The sequence below is a fragment of the Zootoca vivipara genome, chromosome 14 (genome assembly GCF_965207765.1).
Source record: "Zootoca vivipara chromosome 14, rZooViv2.hap1.1, whole genome shotgun sequence".
NCBI classification, from domain to species: Eukaryota; Metazoa; Chordata; class Lepidosauria; order Squamata; family Lacertidae; genus Zootoca; species Zootoca vivipara.
In genome coordinates this window covers 1975645-1989538 of record NC_142597.1, presented here as the reverse complement: position 1 = coordinate 1989538, position 13894 = coordinate 1975645, and the positions used below count along the sequence as shown (strand labels likewise).

The 13894-nt window shown below is 44.5% G+C and overlaps 1 protein-coding gene across 13 annotated transcripts in view; it reads right to left on the bottom strand.

The window, feature by feature from the left end:
• The window catches only part of LOC118096848 (disintegrin and metalloproteinase domain-containing protein 2), a 272336-nt gene that overhangs the window by 195385 nt on the left and 63057 nt on the right, over positions 1 to 13894 (bottom strand). For 5 of the 13 annotated variants that reach the window (XM_088657634.1, XM_088657639.1, XM_088657641.1 and 2 more), the window contains 3 exons: positions 3991 to 4192; positions 1943 to 1975; positions 820 to 999 (listed from right to left, as the gene is read on the bottom strand). The exons of 1 other annotated variant lie outside the window; for it this stretch is intronic. In XM_088657634.1, the coding sequence (XP_088513760.1) occupies positions 993 to 999; positions 1943 to 1975; positions 3991 to 4192 (242 nt within the window). In that variant the 3' untranslated portion in view covers positions 820 to 992. Of the gene's footprint in view, positions 1 to 819; positions 1000 to 1942; positions 1976 to 3990; positions 4193 to 5171; positions 5785 to 13894 lie in introns of those variants that run through there. 7 more of the 13 variants (XM_088657644.1, XM_088657646.1, XM_088657636.1 and 4 more) reach the window with 6 other exon arrangements.

Genomic DNA, 13894 nt, shown 5'->3' with positions numbered 1-13894 from the left:
CCATACGTTGCTGTGGCTTAGTCTGTGAAATGGGCCCTCAGAGCCTCCCTTCAGACCCCCCTGTAGGCCCTAAATGGGCCCTCAAAGTCCCCCTTCAGACTCCCCTGTAGGCCCCACTGGGCTGTTTCATGTAGGTGGGGAGATCTCCATGGAGGGTGGGGATTGTGGATCGGACAAGATATGAGCGAAGGGCATGGATTGTGGATTGGGTAGGATGGTGAAGGCCGAGACCTATGGGGGGGGGGATCTCTGGGGTAGGTACCTCTGTGGCGGGAGGGGGTACTGTTGGGGTGGCCTGGTCCCTGGCAGAGGTCTGTTCTCCAGGGTGGGCTGTGTGGTGGATGGTGGGCTGGATGGAGAATGGCCGTTATTTTGCCAGTGGGCGGGATTTTGGTGTATGTTTGATTTTGTTTGGTGGGGTGGGTGGGGAGTGGGTGGGTGGGATTTTGGCAGTATGTTGGATGTTGTTTGTTGGATGTCCACTGGAGGGGGCAATTGGATGTTTGTTGGATGTCCACTGGAGGGGGAGAGCTCAGGACTGCTCTTGTGGGCGCTGAATGTGCGACCGGGCGAGTGGCTTGTGCTCCACCGCTGGCAGCGGCTTCTGGCACCTTCCCTCCTAGGGGCTGAGCACACATGGGCTACCCCAGCCCTGGCGGGAGGGGGTTGCCTCCCTGCGGCAAGAGCTCAGCCACACGGCCTGTCATGGGGACACCTGGTTGCACCCCTCAGAATTTTGCACCTGGGCCCCGCCCCTCTGCCCCCCATGCGACGCCACTGACTCTCCCTGTCTTCTACCCAAACACATACTTCAAACTATTTTTTCCAGAACAAATACACTTTATTGTAGAAACAAACAGAAGCAAACAGCAGTCACATTCACAGCAGAAAGAACTATTATAATTAAAATATTTTCATGTGTTGTACTTCATGGAGAGAAGAACAGGAAATTCTGTAACTTGTTGGCAAGCCAGGGCTTCTGCTGTCCTTACCTATACACTGTGGTGCAGAGCATAAAAACAGAGCAGAGAATCACCAGAAATACACATCAGATATGCTGCTTCAGTTGCTGTACCTGCTGCTATTGCTATGTTATAGATTCTTGTGGGGAAGGGCCTAAACCCTATAAATTAATGAATGGTAGGATTTTGATTATTTGGGATGTTGAGAAATACAAGCTGCAGAGGAATTCCGGAGCTAGCCTATGCCAAGCTAGGACCATTAAGAAACAATTCAGGGCCATTGAGAGCCATTGACAAGGCAAGAAACCTTCCCACCAGAGAAAAGGATTTGGAAGGTTGCCAGGGCAACAGGTGTGAGGTGACAGGAAAATAGAGTTTTTAGCAGGGTGTTCTGGGAAGAAGAAACACTGGGATCCATCTTGGGCATGGTGGCAGAAGGTGCAATAGCTTCAAGTTACAAGAAAGGTGATTCCAACTAAACAGGGAAAACCTTCTTACAGTGAGAGCTGATAGACAGTGGAATTGTCTCCCTCAGGAGATTGTGGACTCTCCTTCCTTGGAGGTTTTTAAGCTTGGAGGTTGGATGGCCATCTGTACGGATGCTTTAGATGAGATTCCTGCAGTGCAGGGGGTTGGGCTAGATGACCCTTGGAACCCTTCCAACTCTACAATTCTAGAGACCCCCCTAAGACCCTCTTGGGGTGTTAATGCTGTGATCTCCTCCATGGTTGTATATATGTGTAAATAAAGCATATACCATCAAGAACACCACAGTCTGTGCTGTCCCTCATTCTGGGGAAACTGAACTCTGGATAAACGCCTGGAACCCATGGAATCTTGCACCGCTCAGAGATTGGGGGGGGGGGTGTTCAATGCTATCAAGTACATGCTCCACCCCAGAACCCATTTAAAACAAAAACAAAACATTTAAGATGAAAGAAACTAGAATACACATATAGGGTTATGTATAAGAAATCTACCTTGCAGTCTGTGGCTGAAGTGCTTGTTGAGATCTAAATTGAAAAGGGGAGGAAAACACACTGTTCAAAAATAATATTTTAGTGTACATGCTTTACTAAAGCTTTACTACCCAGTTCTGCAGCCAGGCCACTGTGGGTTGTCCTCAAGAAGCCAAGTGTATTTGTATTTCTGCATTTGGCAGAATTTAACAGCAAAGCTCTTCTCGGACTGTACCACTTCAGGTGGATGTGGCCTCTCCTCATTGGTTCTGCTTGAGTGCTTTCACCTGGCTTGATCCTCCCCCCCCCCCAATTGAACTGTGAAAATACATCTTGCTTCCCTGGATGGAAAGAGTGCCATATGATGGTGCTTGCATCTAAACCTCTGACTTTTGTGTGTCAGGAATGTGTGACCCGATGCACAAAGATAAGAGTCAATAGCAGTAGACCCCTGGAAACTGGCCCTTGACTTCAAAATGGCCCTTCACCCCTGCTTTAGGTAATGGTGGGATTGCACGTTTGTTCCCCCATGTGGGGGGGGGGGGAGTTTGAACTTTAGGAAAATTGCTTGTTAGGGGAGACTTGTCTTCTTCCCCTAATCATAGACTAAAGCAGGAGTTCTCTCCCTGTGCATCTTGAGATAAACGAAAGCACCAGACCTCACCACTCTGTATCTGTCGGGGTGGGGTGGGGAGTGTCGTGTCTCAAGTCCTGGTCCCCTCCTGCCAATAGGTGGCCAGAAGAGTAAGGAAGGATGTACAGTGTATCAGGGTTCATGGGTGCAAAACGTGCTACTAACTAGGGAAAGGTATGATGGAATCTCAGAAGCATCACTCAGCCCAGTCTGATCCCCGAATCACAACTGGTTTGTTTTATTTATTTATTCCTTCCCTTCTTCCCAAAAGAGTCCAGGGTGGCTGCAGGGGTAGCAGCATCCCTGGACAAGGCAAAGGGGGAGGTGGGGTCAGTTGCATAGTGTGTGGGGAGGGCTGGGAGGACGTGCCCCAGGGTGCATTTTTCTGAGGCGGCGTGACTAGGCACCCCCACAACATCAGAGTCTGGTGTATCCAAGATTTTTGTGGGAAGGGCAGGTCCCTGCCTCAATTTGCTATGTCTTTTTTATTTTTATTTATTTGGAGGGGCAGCTGCCCCCCTGGCTACACCCATGCTCCAGCGCATGAAGGAGTCGCAGAGACAGCTTCCTCACACAATGGCCCAACATTGCCAGCAGCACTTCCATCCCCGGGTCAAGCTGAGGCAGGTGAGGCACCTGGCGGCTCGGGAGCTCCGGCAGAGAGAGGAGAGGGGCAGCAACACTGCTGCTCATTCTCCTGAACTGTGGTGCGCAATGCACTGCATTGTGAGCCAAGCCACAGGGGGCCCGGGCACTTGTTCCACACAGGGCTTGCATTCACTCCACCACTGTGAGCTGGTCTACCGTGCAGTTGCAAGGAGGACAGCTGTTTATTGCCCTGGCAGTAAACTGAGAAACTGCATTTAGAGGGGAAAATAGGGAAGATGATGCAGGGGAAATGATAATTAGTGGACCCCATGAAAGGGAGGATAGAATTTGGAGAATTTGGAGAATTTGGAGAGTTCTATGGTTTTGGATTTTATTTTTCTTTTTTTCTTTTTTTGTGAATGAAAAACTAAATTGTAAAACCAATAAAAATTATTCTTTTAAAATTCTTTAGGTCCAGTCGTGACCGACTCTGGGGTTGCGCGCTCATCTCGCATTATTGGCCAAGGGAGCCGGCGTACAGCTTCCAGATCATGTGGCCAGCATGACAAAGCCGCTTCTGGCAAACCAGAGCAGCACATGGAAATGCCGTTTACCTTCCCGCTGTAGCGGTTCCTATTTATCTACTTGCATTTTGACGTGCTTTCGAACTGCTAGGTTGGCAGGAGCTATATATATAAAAGAGAAACTGCATTTACAGGTTGGAGAGTGGCATACACTTCTAATTACTTCTGGGGAAAGGGACAACTGTGTGGGGTCGGGAAAGGTTGGGAAGCACATTTGCACCAAATGCACCAATTTGATCATTAGGCAAACAAAGCCAAGTTACCTTTCCGTATCATAACCTTTTCCTTCCTCTTCTTCCTCTTCTTCCTCTTCTTCCTCCTCCCCTTTCACATTTGAGAAAAAGTCCCTCAATTTTATGATCAAGATGACGGAGCCAATCAGGACAGGCATGATAAGGAAGAAGCTAATCAGGAGCCAGTTTCTTGTAGCTGTACCAACGTTGAGCGTTTCGTCTACAGTTCCAGCTAGCAAGGAAAATAAAAAATAAAGTAAAAATATTATACATTCCCCATTTCTCTGAGCAGTGTGCCAGAGCAGGAGTCAGAGACTTGCATCTGTCTTTCCTGCAAAAGATGCAGGATGGACATTTAGGGGCAGGGGCTAAAGAACTGAGTTCAACTGATATTAAGTTTTGGACAGACCAGAAAACTTTTGGTCTGTCCAATTGCACCTGATCCAGAGTGCAATATTCTGGTTCAATATTCTTTTATTTCTTGTGCAATATTCTTTTATTTCTTGGAATGATTTTAGCCTAATTTGATCCTTTCCCCTCACTATCAATTCTTGATATGTTGGACATTTCCCATTCAAAATTTGGCTATTCAAAGCCGTCATTTCTACTGGTGATGCCCACCATGGGCTCTTTGGTTCTACTAATCTTTATAATCCTCCCATATTTGGAATAATGATTTTTTAATTATATGATCCGTGAATTCCTTATAATTCCCCTTCCTCTCTAATAATAAATAAGCATGCCATCCTTTTACATTTCTAAATCCTTCCAATTCCAATAACTCTCGATTCTCCAATAATAGCTAATCTTTGATCCAACAAAATCTGGCAGCTACATAATACAATTTGAGATCTGGGACTCCCCAACCTCCCCTTTCTTTTGCATCTGTTAATAATCTATATTGTACTCTTGCCTTTTCCCCTGACCAAATAAAATTACTCAAATTTCTTCTCCAATCTTCAAATGTTTCTTTCCCCCCCTTTGAAATAAAAACATGATTTTAGGCAAGATCACCATCTTTCTAGCAGCAATCCTACCTGAAATAGATAGATTCAAACCCTTCCAGCACTCAAGGTCTTCCTTGATATCCTTCCACAATTTAGAATAATAATTATTTAATTATTATTGAATAAATTTATATTATTTGGGGTGACAACTATACCTAAATATTTTATTTTATTTTACTTTATTTACTATCTCCCATTCTGCCAATTTTTCTAATTTAATTGATTCATTCTTCCTTATATTTTTAACCATGATTTTAGGGTTTTTTTTTGACATACACTTTAAACCCAGATAATACTCCATAATTTTGTAATTTCTGTTTTAAATTAACTATTGATTCCAGCGGATCCTCCAGCTGGAAACTCCTCCATCGTCCGCAAACTCCTTTATTTTGAATATAGTTTTATTTACTACAATTCCTTTAGTATCTTTATCTTCTTTGATGTCATTCAATAAATATTCTATCGAAAGAATAAACAATAAAGGTGAGAGCGGACATCCTTGGTGTGTCCCTTTGTTGTTCTTGTTTAGTCGTTTAGTCGTGTCCGACTCTTCGTGACCCCATGGACCATAGCACGCCAGGCACTCCTGTCTTGCACTGCCCGCAGTTTGGTCCCGCAGTTTGGTCAAACTCATGTTCGTAGCTTCGAGAACACTGTCCAACCATCTTGTCCTCTGTCGTCCCCTTCTCCTAGTGCCCTCAATCTTTCCCAACATCAGGGTCTTTTCCAAGGATTCTTCTCTTCTCATGAGGTGGCCAAAGTATTGGAGCCTCAGCTTCACGATCTGTCCTTCCAGTGAGCACTCGGGGCTGATTTCCTTAAGAATGGATAGGTTTGATCTTCTTGCAGTCCATGGGACTCTCAAGAGTCTCCTCCAGCACCATAATTCAAAAGCGTCAATTCTTCGGCGATCAGCCTTCTTTATGGTCAAGCTCTCACTTCCATACATCACTACTGGGAAAACCATAGCTTTAACTATACGGACCTTTGTAGGCAAGGTGATGTCTCTGCTTTTTAAGATGCTGTCTAAGTTTGTCATTGCTTTTCTCCCAAGAAGCAGACGTCTTTTAATTTCGTGACTGCTGTCACCATCTGCAGTGATCAAGGAGCCCAAGAAAGTAAAATCTCTCACTGCCTCCATTTCTTCCCCTTCTATTTGCCAGGAGGTGATGGGACCAGTGGCCATGATCTTGGTTTTTTTTTTATGTTGAGCTTCAGACCATATTTTGCGCTCTCCTCTTTCACCCTCATTAAAAGGTTCTTTAATTCCTCCTCACTTTCTGCCATCAAGGTTGTGTCATCTGCATATCTGAGGTTGTTGATATTTCTTCCGGCAATCTTAATTCCTGCTTGGGATTCATCTAGTCCAGCCTTTCGCATGATGAATTCTGCATATAAGTTAAATAAGCAGGGAGACAATATACAACCTTGTCATACTCCTTTCCCAATTTTGAACCAATCAGGTGTTCCATATCCAGTTCTAACTGTAGCTTCTTGTCCCACATAGAGATTTCTCAGGAGACAGATGAGGTGATCAGGCACTCCCATTTCTTTAAGAACTTGCCATAGTTTGCTGTGGTCAACACAGTCAAAGGTTTTTGCATAGTCAATGAAGCAGAAGTAGACATTTTTCTGGAACTCTCTAGCTTTCTCCATAATCCAGCACATGTTTGCTATTTGGTCTCTGGTTCCTCTGCCCCTTCGAAATCCAGCTTGCACTTCTGGGAGTTCTCAGTCCACATACTGCCTAAGCCTGCCTTGTAGAATTTTAAGCATAACCTTGCTAGCGTGTGAAATGAGCACAATTGTGTGGTAGATGGAGCATTCTTTGGCACTGCCCTTCTTTGGAATTGGGATGTAGACTGATCTTCTCCAATCCTCTGGCCATTGCTGAGTTTTCCAAACTTGCTGGCATATTGGGTGTAGCACCTTAACAGCATCATCTTTTAAAATTTTAAATAGTTCAGCTGGAATATCATCACTTCCACTGGCCTTGTTATTAGCAATGCTTTCTAAGGCCCATTTGACTTCACTCTCCAAGATGTCTGGCTCAAGGTCAGCAACCACACTACCTGAGGTGTACGAGACCTCCAGATCTTTCTGGTATAATTCCTCTGTGTATTCTTGCCACCTCTTCTTGATGTCTTCTGCTTCTGTTAGGTCCTTACCACTTTTGTCCTTTATTATGGTAATCTTTGTACGAAATGTTCCTTTCATATCTCCAATTTTCTTGAACAGATCTCTGGTTTTCCCCATTCTATTGTTTTCCTCTATTTCTTTGCATTGCTCATTTAAGAAGACCCTCTTGTCTCTCCTTGCTATTTTTTGGAAATCTGCATTCAGTTTCCTGTATCTTTCCCTATCTCCCTTGCATTTTGCTTGCCTCCTCTCCTCCGCTATTTGTAAGGCCTCGTTGGACAGCCATTTTGCTTTCTTGCATTTCCTTTTCCTTGGGATGGTTTTCGTTGCTGCCTCCTGTATAATGTTACGAGCCTCCATCCATAGTTCTTCAGGCATTCTGTCCACCAAATCTAAATCCTTAAACCTGTTCCGCACTTCTACTGTGTATTCATAAGGGATTTGATTTAGATTGTATCTTACTGGCCCAGTGGTTTTTCCTACTTTCTTCAGTTTAAGCTGGAATTTTGCTATAAGAAGCTGATGATCTGAGTTACAGTCAGCTCCAGGTCTTGTTTTTGCTGACTGTATAGAGCTTCTCCATCTTTGGCTGCAGAGAATATAATCAATCTGATTTCGATGCTGCCCATTTGGTGATATCCATGTGTAGAGTCGTCTCTTGTGTTGTTGGAAAAGAGTGTTTGTGATGACCAGCTTGTTCTCTTGACAGAACTCTATTAGCCTTTGCCCTGCTTCATTTTGAACTCCAAGGCCAAACTTGCCAGTTGTTCCTTTTATCTCTTGATTCCCTACTTTAGCATTCCAATCCCCTGCAATGAGAAGAACATCCTTCTTTGGTGTCATTTCTAGAAGGTGTTGTAAGTCTTCATAGAACTGGTCAATTTCACTTTCTTCAGCACCGGTAGTTGGTGCATAAACTTGGATTACTGTGATGTTAAAAGGTCTGCCTTGGATTTGTATCGAGATCATTCTGTCATTTTTGAGATTGCATCCCATTACAGCTTTTGCCACTCTTTTGTTGACTATGAGGGCCACTCCATTTCTTTTACGGGATTCTTGCCCACAGTAGTAGATATGATAGTCACCCGAACTGAATTCACCCATTCCCTTCCATTTTAGTTCACTGATGCCCAGGATGTCAATATTTATTCTTGCCATCTCATTTTTCACCACATCCAGCTTACCATTGTTCATGGTTCTTACATTCCAGGTTCCTATGCAATATTTTTCTTTACAGCATCAGACTTTCCTTTCGCTTCCAGGCATATCCGCAATTGAGCGACCTTTCGGCTTTGGCCCAGCCGCTTCATCAGCTCTGAATCTACTTGTACTTGTCCTCCGCTCTTCCTCAGTAGCATGTTGGACGCCTTCCGACCTGAGGGGCTCATCTTCCAGCGTCATAACTTTTATATGCCTGTTGTCTTTGTCCATAGAGTTTTCTTGGCAGGGATACTGGAGTGGCTTGCCAATTCCTTCTCCAGGTGGATCACGTTTGGTCAAAACATAACTTCTCTAAGTTATTTAAGCCCCTTCGCCACGACAAGGCAGTGATCCATGAAGGGGTGTGTGTCCCTTTATTTATTTCAAAATCCTCCAAAATATTCCCATTTATAATTAATTTAGCTGTTTGCCTATTATAAATTGCCTTTATTCCATCGAAAAAAAATCCCAATTATCACTGATTTCTCCATCACTTTCTTCATAAACCCCCATGACAAATTGTCGAATGCCTTTTCGGCATGCAAAAATATGAAAGCGGCCTTTGTACTTGGGTTCAACGAGATTAAAAAAAAATCTCATATTATCTTAAATGCTTATTTTTTGTAAGAACCCTTGTTGATCTATTTGCTTGTATTTCGGCAAAAATCTTGTAATCGATATTTAAAAGGGATATCGGTCTAAAATTCCCCACTTGTTCACTCCCACCCTCCCCTTTTGGTATCAAGATTATATATGCCTCTTGGCATGTTTTAGGGAAAACACACTTATCCAAAATTCTATTCACCAATTTTTGATACACTTCCACTAATTACCCCCCCCCCCCGAAAAATTTTATGATGCTGATTTTAGAGTCCATCTGTTCCTGATGATTTCCCCGGTTTCAATTTAGTTATGGCAGTATAAATTTCTTGTTTGGTTTGTTTAATAAATCCTTTTCCTCCTCTGAGTCACATTTCCTCCTCTGAGTCACCTTGCAATTCTCCAAATATTTTTCCATTTTCTCTTCTTTTATTTCCTCTCCTTTATATAATTTTTTATGAAATTTAACGAGGCATCTTTGAATATCTCCCATCTTTGTCCAAATCTTATCTCCCTCTTTAATACTCAAAATGATCTTTTCATTGTGTTTCTTCCTTAATTGCCAAGTCAATAATTTCCCAGCTTTGTCCCTCAATTCTAAAGTCCTTTGTTTAGCCCATCTAATTCTATTCTCAATTTCTTGGTTCACCAAAATAGATAATTCTTTTGTAGAATTTTTATCTTGGTTCACCAAAATAGATAATTCTTTTGTAGAATTTTTTGTAGAATTTTATCCCGTGTTACCAACTTTCCATCTTTCAGATTTGTTGCTAATTCTTTTTCCCTCTCTTCTATTTCCCCCTTAATTTCTTCTAATTTCCCCCCTCTTTCACTCTTGATTCTACTTTTTTGTTGAATATATATCCTTCTAATATAGGCTTTACTTGCATCCCACACTGTTGATAATTCTACCTCTTTCGATATATTGTTTTGGAAAAATTCTCTCAATAGATTTTTAACATTTCCTACAAATGGCTCATTGTTTGAAATCCTTTCGTCCATCCTCCATCTAGTATGCTGTCTTAACTGATCTTTAATTCTAACCATTACTGGGTTATGGTCCGAAATCATTTTGGTCAAAATATCACATTTTGTTATTTTTGGGTATAAATTCATTGTTGACCAAATTGCATCAATCCCGGCAGCTGATTTTTTTGGCCCCTGAGTAATCCGTCGGATTCATCACCCTCCAGATGTCCTTTAATTTGAAATTGTCAGCTATTTGAAAGAAGATTCCTGATAATTTCCCTCCTTCTTTTTTCCTTTTACTTGTCCTGTCTAATTCCGGTTTGTTGTTTAGTCGTTTAGTTGTGTCCGACTCTTCGTGACCCCATGGACCAGAGCACGCCAGGCACTCCTGTCTTCCACTGCCTCCCGCAGTTTGGTCAGACTCATGTTGGTAGCTTCGAGAACACTGTCCAACCATCTCATCCTCTGTCGTCCCCTTCTCCTAGTGCCCTCCATCTTTCCCAACATCAGGGGCTTTTCCAGGGAGTCTTCTCTTCTCATGAGGTGGCCAAAGTATTGGAGCCTCAGCTTCACGATCTGTCCTTCCAGTGAGCACTCGGGGCTGATTTCCTTCAGAATGGATAGGTTTGATCTTCTTGCAGTCCATGGGACTCTCAAGTGTCTCCTCCAGCACCATAATTCAAAAGCATCAATTCTTCGGCGATCAGCCTTCTTTATGGTTCAGGCTCTCACTTCCATACATCACTACTGGGAAAACCATAGCTTTAACTATACGGACCTTTGTCGGCAAGGTGATGTCTCTGCTTTTTAAGATGCTGTCTAGGTTTGTCATGAATTTATCTCAGCTGATGAAAAGAAAAAAAGAGGGGTTGTCACATATGTCAAGACAAATATAAGGGCAGAAAAAATATTTCAAGATAAAGAGGGAAGAGTGGTGGGAGTATGGGTTAGTTTAGCCACAGGGGATATAATAATAATTAATATTTACACAACGAACGGCTGCAAAGTTGAGTTCTTTAAGAAATTGGGAAAATTAATAGGAGATACAGTGGAACCTCGGTTTATGAACACCTCGGTTTATGAATTTTCGGTTTATGAACACCACGGACCCATCTGGAACGGATTAATTCATTTTCCATTACTTTCAATGGGAAAGTTTGCTTCAGTTTATGAACGCTTCAGTTTATGAACAGACTTCCGGAACCAATTACACCCATGCTTCAGTTTATGAACGCTTCAGTTTAAGTACTCCGCGGACCCGTCTGGAACGGATTAATCCACTTTCCATTACTTTCAATGGGAAAGTTCGCTTCAGTTTATGAACGCTTCAGTTTAAGTACTCCGCGGACTGTCTGGAACAGATTAATCCACTTTTCATTACTTTCAATGGGAAAGTTCGCTTCAGTTTATGAACGCTTCAGTTTATGAACAGACTTCCGGAACCAATTGTGTTCATAAACCGAGGTACCACTGTAATGTAAAAGAGGAAATTATGTTAGTAGGAGATTTTAATGGGGTGGCTAAATTCCGGTGTGATCTGGCACTTTTCCTTCTTCACCTTGAGCCCAGCCTCCTGAAACCTGGTTAGCATGGCGCGGAGGCACTCAAACAGCTGTTGGTTTGAGTCTGTGGATACCAATACGTCATCAAAGTATGGCACCACGCCCAGAAGTCCCTGCAGGAGGCGCTCCATAAGGCTTTGAAAGATGCCAGGAGCCACATTCACCCCGAACTGCAACCGATGGCACTGGAACGCCCCTCGGTGGGTGAAGATCATCAGAGCTTCCGCGGTGGCATCATTGACAGGCAATTGCTGATAGGCTTGGGCAAGGTCCAGTTTAGGGAATGCAGCAGGTGGTGGACGACGGGAACCAGATAAGCATGCTGCTGAAGTGCCTTGTTGATCGTGCCCTTGTAGTCTGCACATATTCTCACCGATCCGTCTGGCTTGGCAGGCGTGACGATGGGGGTCTCCCACTTGGCGTGGTCAACTGGCTCCAAAACGCCTTGTGCAATGAGCTTGTCCAGTTGTTTGTCTACCTTAGCCTTGATAGCAAATGGAACCCGGCATGGCTTTAGCTTGATGGGGGTGACTTGCGGATCAAGGCTAAAGGAGATGGGCGTGCCTGTATATTGTGCCAAAGTGCCATCAAAAACCTCAGCAAAGTCTTTGATTAGGCCCTCAGTCTCTGCATCAGAGATGCAGTTGATGCCGGTGACTTCAGGCCGAGGGCATCAAACCAGTCTAGCCCTAGGAGGCTCGGTCGCTGACCTTCAACCACCACCAATCGGAGCTGGCCTGAAAAGTTCTTGAAAGTGACCCGGAACCGGCCAACACCTACCATGGGGACGTTGTTTCCCTGGTAGTCCCTCAGGTGTATGCAGTGTAGGTTGTGTTGCCTCTTGGACAGCTTGAGCACAAGTCTTTTGATGGTGCTCACTCCAGGACACAATGTCGCATGGAGCTCCTTCGATGAGCACGGAGACATGTAGCTTGCGTTGCATAGATGAATCGGTTTTGCCAATCATGGTTCTGGATGAGCAGCGGCAGTTGGTGAGGGCGAAACAGACCTTGTCAGACCAGGGTGAATCCTTGGACTTACGAGATGGTGACGGGGGGTGTCAGATGGAGCTGATCGGCAGACCTTTACGATGTGACCCCTTCTAGAGCAGCGCCGACAGATGGCGTCTCTGAACCGACACTTGACACGGGGATGGTTGCCTCCACAACCGACCGGCACATTCTAATTGGACCTTGGACCTCTGTTTGAACTTCCTGCGCTCCCGCTTTGTCTGGTGCACATCATCGTCTTCACTGGAGGATGCCTCATCACTTCTGGCTTCCTCGTGGTGCGCAGGGATTGTCTTCTTAGCAGGATGCAGGCTGCTGGCCTTGCGGATCGCCTGAGCATAGAGTTCAGCAGCTTCTGAGGCTGTGGCCTCCTCGATGGCCTTCTGCAGGGTGAGGTCTGGCATGGCAAGGAGGCGTCGTTGTAGACGGTTGTCCCGGACTCCGCAGATGATTCGATCCATCAGGGCATCTTCTAAGTCTTGGAACTGGCAGTGCAGGGTGGCCTTTTGAAGCACGGCGATGTAGTTGTTGATCGACTCACCCTCTGCCTCATCTCGGTGGTAGAACACATGACGGGCAGCAATTTTGGACGGCTTGGGCGCAAAGTGGTTACGGAGCTTCTCTTTGAGCATGTCCCACAGTGTTGCCTCAACAGCTAGAGGCGCGACCAAGGCCCGGGCTGTCTCGAAGACCTTGGAGCCACAAAGACAAAGGAAAAGGCCCCGCTTCCGTTCTGCAGACACCACTGTCAGCTCATTTGCTTGGTGATAGCAGGCAAACCGAGTGAGGTAAGTGTCCCACGATTCAGAGGCTGGCGCAAACGGCGGTAGAGGCACGAATGAAGCCATGATTCTGATGCCAACGTGGAGGGCGATGGATGGAACACAGTGCTATAGCCAGAACGGTCAGCTCTGAATTGGTTCTGCTCAGTGATTCAGCTCAGTGATTTTGCTCGGTGAGCGTCCGAATCTGGCTGTGCTCTGATGTCCATCCATCCCATCCTCGTCGCCAGTATTAAATAGTGGGTAGACAACACAGCGATTCTTCAAGAAGCTCTTTATTCAGAAGGCAGAACAGAACTGAACTGCATTGCCAAGCTGGCCTGCTTTTATAGAGGCTGGCTCAAATAATGTATCAAACATAATTCAAAGTTCCCTCCTAAAGTTTCCTCCTAAAACAACTGCCAAGGACCTGAGGGAAAACTATATACACTAATACATAGCATTCCTCTAATAGATTTTTATAAGTTGGCCAGATATTTCCCATGTTTCGCCTTCTAACCGCCATATAAAGGTGATATACACCAGGGTGTCTTGGGCTCAAAAAATCTTCAATATTTTTGCCATATCTTATAGATTCATTTTCTTATAATATTATGCATAAAGATGTTCTGTTTGTTTAACTTTTTCTCTCATTAAATACCAATGCCATCCAAACCCGAGGGCGT